The sequence below is a fragment of the Coffea arabica genome, chromosome 2e (assembly GCF_036785885.1).
Source record: "Coffea arabica cultivar ET-39 chromosome 2e, Coffea Arabica ET-39 HiFi, whole genome shotgun sequence".
Lineage (NCBI taxonomy): Eukaryota > Viridiplantae > Streptophyta > Magnoliopsida > Gentianales > Rubiaceae > Coffea > Coffea arabica.
The window spans coordinates 2,586,250-2,592,830 of NC_092313.1; the positions used below are offsets into that span (position 1 = coordinate 2,586,250).

The 6,581-nt window shown below is 39.4% G+C and overlaps 1 protein-coding gene across 2 annotated transcripts; it reads left to right on the forward strand.

Annotated features, from left to right (window-relative positions):
* The first annotated feature begins 126 nt into the window (after positions 1–126).
* LOC113730086 (uncharacterized) lies at positions 127–5,352 on the forward strand. Of its 2 annotated transcripts, none has more exons than XM_027254544.2 (7): positions 127–456; positions 540–650; positions 2,349–2,486; positions 2,599–2,694; positions 2,938–3,084; positions 3,803–3,884; positions 4,230–5,352. In XM_027254544.2, the coding sequence occupies exons 2-7, from the start codon at positions 564–566 to the stop codon at positions 5,114–5,116; spliced, it is 1,437 nt and encodes a 478-aa protein (XP_027110345.2). In that variant the 5' UTR covers positions 127–456; positions 540–563; the 3' UTR covers positions 5,117–5,352. The 2 variants fall into 2 exon arrangements, with proteins under 2 accessions (XP_027110345.2, XP_071934211.1); XM_072078110.1 differs by having other exon boundaries at positions 2,611–2,694.
* The last annotated feature ends 1,229 nt before the right edge of the window (positions 5,353–6,581 follow it).

Genomic DNA, 6,581 nt, shown 5'->3' on the forward strand with positions numbered 1-6,581 from the left:
TTGATGTGTCTGGGGGGTTTTGCGGGAGCACTTGCAACAGACAAAGGTTGGGAACACGTGGCTGGGAACACCTTCCATTTGTTAAATTTGCAAGTTGCAAAACCCCAAACCCAGACACCCCCGCCCAACCCGCCCACACGAACTAAAAGACGGTCCCTCCCCACGCCATCACGCTCTCCTCGCCATCTTTAGCCGCTCGCATCACTCCACCGCTGCTGCTTTAGTTTCAGTTACAATTCGAGTGTGTCTGAGAGAGATTGTGACGAGAGAAAAGAAGACAAGATAGTGGGAATCGCCCAGCTCAGCCTCCTTCCCTCCCCCACCCCATCGTAATTTGTGTGGAAACCCACAATAATACCCACCGACCCACCATATATATATAATAATAATCACACTCTTCGCTTCATACGTCTAAGTAGATGTTCCTCCCTTTGCAATTACCGCTGCGCAGGAGAGGTTAGGGAGGTTCTTTTCCTTTATTTTTTTTCTTGGTGGTTTTTAGTTTTGGTTAACATTCTTCAGTTTTTGGGGGACTGCAGGAGGAGAGGTGGAGATTCCGGTGAATGGGGCACGAGAAGTCGTCCGATGACTGGCTCCCTGCTGGTTGGAAGGTCGACGTTAGAGTCCGCAAGACTGGAAAGAAAGACAAGGTTTCTACTACTCTACCTGGCTTCAAGTTTTACCTGCTTCCACACCTCCCTCTCCCCGCCCCCCCCCCCCCCCCCCCCCCCCCCCCCACCACAAAAACAAAACAAAAAAAAAGGGCCTTTATATATATATATTTCACATTTTTTCTTTTGTTCATTTTTTGTCTTGGCCTTGATATGTTCACCAAATTGGGGTTTTGATAATTCTGCCTGTTTGCTGCAATTCTGGACCTTTCTTTTTTAAAAACATTTGTTTCTACATAACAAATAGTACAATTTTGTTATTTAAGCCCTCCTAGGCTCCTACTGCTTTGATTTGATCAATCTGATGAATTAGTTGGTGCAAATGTGGCTTGATCCTCCTTGCATGTTAGAGAAAACCACGATTGCTTGAAGCCTCTGATTGCATGTGCAAGTTAATGGATTTATAGCCCTACCTATACCAATGTAGCGAGATTTAAATTGTTGAGTTGGGCGGTTCTTCCATTTAAGTTGAAATCTAAACCAAGAATATAGGCTAGGAGTTTGCAGCAAGTTCCAAAGGGAAATTTTGCCAGCAGAATCAATCGAAAAGATTTTGTACCCAAAATGCGTTATATTCAATGACCAGAACGAGGGGCGGAAAAAGAAAGAAAGAAAAAAACAGAGATCATTTATGGGATGGAATGCTGCATGTATCATGCGTTTAGCCTTTGCTTTCTTGTTTCTAAAGCTGCTTGTTACTTGTATTTTCACAGCTCCAAGTTTGGAGCTACTGCGTCTTGGTGCAGTTCTATTCCAGAAAAGATTATTATTAGGGATCTACTTTGCCTGGAATCTGCTTTGGTTTAATGACTCGTTATATCATAAGACAGAAGTCAATGCATGTGTTGAGTGTTCTAGGTTAGGGATTTCCTTTTGCCCTTTTGAACATTCACATACTCTTTCTTTAGGAGAAATTCCTTCGTGGTGTTACTTGAAAGGATAACCCGAGCATGTGTCCCATGAGCTTCTCCTAATGTAGTGCTACAGTTACCGTTGGAAATACATTGCCGTTGGTTCGAAATTCCCGAGGCCCCACTGTATCTAACAGATTCACCTATTGCTAATTTGTACCAAAAAACAGCATGACAATTCATAAGGGTGGCAAACCATGCCCGTCATTTTCAATTTCTGAGGATCACCCAACTTAAAACCTAGAAATCACGTTTTTCCATGTAAGCTATAGTAGGCGCTACATTATCTATGGTAAGCAAAGAAATTTCCAGTTGCAGGCATGTCTTGGAATCTTTTGAGTTGCCATTTATAAGAGTGAGGATAGATATAGAGCATATGATAGAAATGGAGACAAGCGTAAACTGATTACTCAGTTTCGAAGGAGGAGGGACAAAGGGAAGGCAGAGCTAAAAGTTTCAGTTATCAAAACTGAGTTGGTTATTGATTATTAATTCCTCTTGAGATGTCAAGCTATGAAGATTATTTGTTTTGGTTATTGCATTAATGGCTCTATGAACTTTATATTCTAAATTTTTGAGTTCATAAGGATCTTACTTGGCATGAAACTTGTCCCATTTATTTTTTCTTCCTAATGATAGCAGAAATTTTCTCTGTTTTAACTGATGAATCTTTGAAAGAGAGAACCATCAGAGATTTTGCTTCTTTTTTTTTTTTCCTTTTTAACTTTTATATTATACTGAAAATAGTGGTATTGATCTATTCCAGTGTTATGTTGATCCCTCAAATGAACGAAAATTCTATTCCAAGCCTGAAGTTCTTCGCTATCTCAAGGATGTCAGAGTCAGCCAACCTGTACATGAGGAGACTCAGAACAAAAGCATCAGCAGCCGTCCTGCAATAAAAGTTTGTAAAACCGTTATTGCCCTGTTTTTGTTTCTTGTTTCTTAAAATTTAATGGATCTTATTAAGTCTACTACTCCATTTTAGCAAGGTTTTTGACTGTTACCAAATTTAGTTTGTTGTGAAGGAGGAAGCTGTAGAAGGATTACCTGCAGGCTGGATCAAAGAAACAAGAGTTACGCAGAAGGGTAATAAAATCAGGAGAGATCCGGTACTGTGTCTCCAGTAACTTTCTCTCTCTCCTTTTCAACGTCAAATGCTTGGCTTGAAATGTTGCTGTGATGGTTGTCAATATTTATTAGTTACTATAGACTTAAACAACTCAACTTGTTGAGATACTCGGGTATATTTGCTATTCTTGACATTGTTGAGTCTTGACTCTTGGCTTAATATGTATTCAGTTATACTCATGCTGGGAATTGTATTGACTGTCATTGATGCTTAACTTCTCCAGTACTACATTGATCCTGAAAGTGGTCATCTCTTCCGCTCTATGAAGGAAGTTTTCCGCTACCTGGATACTGGAAAGATGGTAGGGCTGGCATCAAAGGCCAATGAACAAAGCTCTATCAACCTGGAGTCAAGAGATAATTCTTTACCAGTGAGTTGCTCCCTTTCTTTTCCTGTACTTTTCTTTACTGGATTAAACCTTTGTTCATTTGAATTGGAGAGACAGATGCCGTTTGATGAGACAATTAGCTAGTTTCCTTGAGAGCACAAGCCGAGAAAATTGATGTAAATGATTATATAACTGAAAGTCGCACTTAGGTGCAAGAGGTTTCAGTTGCAGAGAAAGCACTTTTAAAGTTCTGGTGCATTTATTTTCTGCATTCCACTATTTTGGCTCCAACTGAGCTGTCTTTTTAATGGTTCCTTGCTTTTAATGGTAAAATGCTCAGGAGAGCTCTCTGAGTTTTTTTTGGTGATTAATTTTTTATTTTACGTGTTTCTTATAAAATTTTTATGGGTAGTAAAAGGCTACATTTTCTTTTGATTTATGGGCTTAATGATGTTTTGGATCCATCTGCTTCCCTATTTGGTGGTGTTTCTTTGGTTATCTAGCTGTTCGATGGTGGATGAATTTTGATCTTCATTACATCTTTTAACACACTGTATATTTGTAGCTTCAGAAATCGCAGCAACTTTTGATCTCTTCCCTTCTGTAGGGGATAATAACAGATCAAACTGTCATACAAAGTGCATTATTTCTCAAAATAGCGTCCCCTTGTGAAACCTTTATTGCTCTTTTTCTTCTTCTTCCTTAGTGATGCGTGAATTCTTGAAAATGGTCATAAGTTTGTGGTATTTCTTTGCCTCAGTCTTCTGTTGAAATTGAAGAGAAGAGAACAGCTGACAGCAAAGCAGAGAAACAGTTTATTGGGAATGAAATTCAGAAATCAGGTGCTTCACATTCCTTTTTGTTTCACAGTTGGCAACGCCGACTGTATAAAATTTCTGAGTTATCTGTTGATTGTGGACATGTAGACTCTCCTCTTATGGTCCATTACTCTTTTAAGTTAAAGTAGTGCAAATGCTTTCTGACTATTATTTTCTAATTTTTGGTGGGGAGTTGGGGGGACGGGTGGAGTAAAATACACCATTAAGCATGCACCACCTTTGCTATTAGAAAAACAGCTGTGTATGTGTAGCAGTTAAATAGATGTCTTTATGACACTTTAATATGTGAAGCTCGTTTGCTGCATCTGCTTAACCATATGTTTCTTTTGGAACGTGCTGATCCTGCAGAAACTGCTGCTATCGATAATGATAACCTGCCAGAGGCCAATAAGTTAAAAGAGAGAGAAAAGAAGGAAAGCTCTTCTGAAAGTACTACTGTAACTGAGGTCCTTGTTGAAAATTCACATACAGGAATTGGTTTGCAAGCAACCAACCGCAAGAAGAGAAAATTGAATGACAAGAAGGGGGCTGATTTGCCTCGCAGAACTTCAAAAAGACTTGCTGGCGTTAGAGTTAATCTCTCACTGGAGTCAAATTCACATACTCGAGTTCGTCGAGCTGCAGGAAGACAGATGACTGAGACAGAAGTCAATTGTGCTGACAAAGGTGACAACTTAGCTGATGTACAGGAACAAGTTGAAAGGGTGACAACTGGGACCGAAGCTGCTGATAGTAAGCAAGACAGCGTTGATGCTTTGCCTCCCAGAGATGTTACTTTCCCAGAAGAGCTTGTGAAGCTGGGGGTTGCTGATTGTAAGGGTGATGAGAAGCCAGAAGCGCCTCTTGGGATTTGTCTGAAGGATTTGTGCCAGGATCCATGCATTGAATTTGCCATCAAAACTCTTATGGGTGCAATACCAATAGGAGATGAGACCAAGGTTTCTATGAATCAGGGGTCTTCATCAAATTTGCCTGATGCAGTTCCTGGTTCCTGTATGGACTCGCCTTCTAAGGACATATGGTCAGACCCATGCTTTGAGTTTGCGGTGAAGACGCTAACTGGTGAGATTGATACAAATATGGAGACCATACAGCGGCAGCCACCACATAACTCATCAGAAACCATAGAGAGTGGCTTAACAAATAATTCTATGTCAGCTGGAGTTAGCCATGCCAGTGTTTCATCTAGGCATTCTAGTGTAGCAGAGTTCCCCGTTCATAAGCAAAGGCTTTGAAGGCTTCTAGTTTAGTCCGTCTTTAGTTAAATGGGTCTGTGTAGAGGTAGGTTGGGGGTCATGTCGTTTGCCATGCCCCTTGGGTCTGTAGTTATGGTTAAGTGTCTTTAGACCTTAGATGCATCATGTGGAGGGTCTCTTGCTTTGCATGTGTAGATCATTGTGTTGTTGACTGTTGTGACCTTGGAAAAGCTTTAGTTGTACAAACAATCTGTTGCTCTCTTCTTTCCTGATAACTGTTGTATCTTCAATTTTCTCTCCTTCCCGGGAGAGGACGTTAGAGAAAACTTCTATCTACCATAACTGAGATAGTGGTTATGTCGCCATGGTATTCAGCCAAGCTCATTATCGTGTGTTAAGCGTTTTGTGTAGTAATTTTAAAGCTCTCCTTCAAATCAATTGCTACGTGAGAGGAATTTGTACGTTCAACTGCGCGTCCGGTAGGGTACTCGTCAAGGAAAATAAGTGAAATAAACAAGAAAAACACCATATAAGGAACTCGTGACGTAAACAAGAAATTAAAGATGTAGAACAAAACTAGGAGAATAACACCGCGCGATGCGCGGTGTAATTTTCAATCTTGCCCATAAATGCCCAATTATTCAAATTCAAATATTAAATATAAAAAAAATTATTAGATGCCTCTCCTCTTATTGCATGGACGAAATGGAAGATTTCATCTGTTGCAATGGAAAATAATAGGTACAAAGCTTTCTACAATGCTAAAAAGTTTCGTTGTTTCAACAGCTTTTTTAACTATGAATTTAAAACTGTCTTGATCCCATTTATATTCAGATAAACATATGAGCAAATTAAATCCTACCATATGCCAGAAAGTGCAGTAGACTGCTCCAAATCGTTTTCTTTCTAAAGATCTCAACACAAGGCCAACATGTCAGATGATAGAAGATGCTCAACACAAGTTTAAGTGAGTGCACACCTACATGCAATAGGCAATAAGTGAGTGAATGCATGTTAAGTGGAGGTCATGACAGGATCTTAGATTAATTAGACAAGTGACTGCAGAACCTACAAGCACAGGAGCCCCCTGGTCATAAACAAATTTAATAAGTAATTACATGTTAATTAGTCATACTTCTTTTCCATTTGATGTTCTAACCACCCTCATAGATACACTAACTGCCAAGATCTAGAAAAAGAATGACCTCTCAGGTATAGAATGGTGGGAAAAAATCACATTTACCAATTGCCCATGCATGCTCTTGTTTGGTTGCGTATAAGAAATTAACTACAGAGAAGATGCGGCCATATCGAAATCACTAAAATAATAAGGTTGTACACATTTTTTATATTAAATAAATTGACTAATCAGTATTCATATGATTGATAGAGCATTTAGAAGTATCAAAAATGAAAAACGGTTGAAGGAAACAAGAGGTTTATATTTTGAGAAGGGATCATTAAACGAGGGACGTTTTTTTTTTCCTAAAAACAACTGTAACAA

What these genes read in the sequence shown, in the direction of transcription:
- LOC113730086 (XM_027254544.2), top strand. Translation starts at nt 564, where the DNA reads ATGGGGCACGAGAAGTCGTCCGATGACTGGCTCCCTGCTGGTTGGAAG. An exon ending in AGACTGGAAAGAAAGACAAG is followed by an intron (nt 651 to 2,348) that starts GTTTCTACTACT and finishes GATCTATTCCAG; the next exon opens with TGTTATGTTGATCCCTCAAA. An exon ending in GAATGAAATTCAGAAATCAG is followed by an intron (nt 3,885 to 4,229) that starts GTGCTTCACATT and finishes CTGATCCTGCAG; the next exon opens with AAACTGCTGCTATCGATAAT.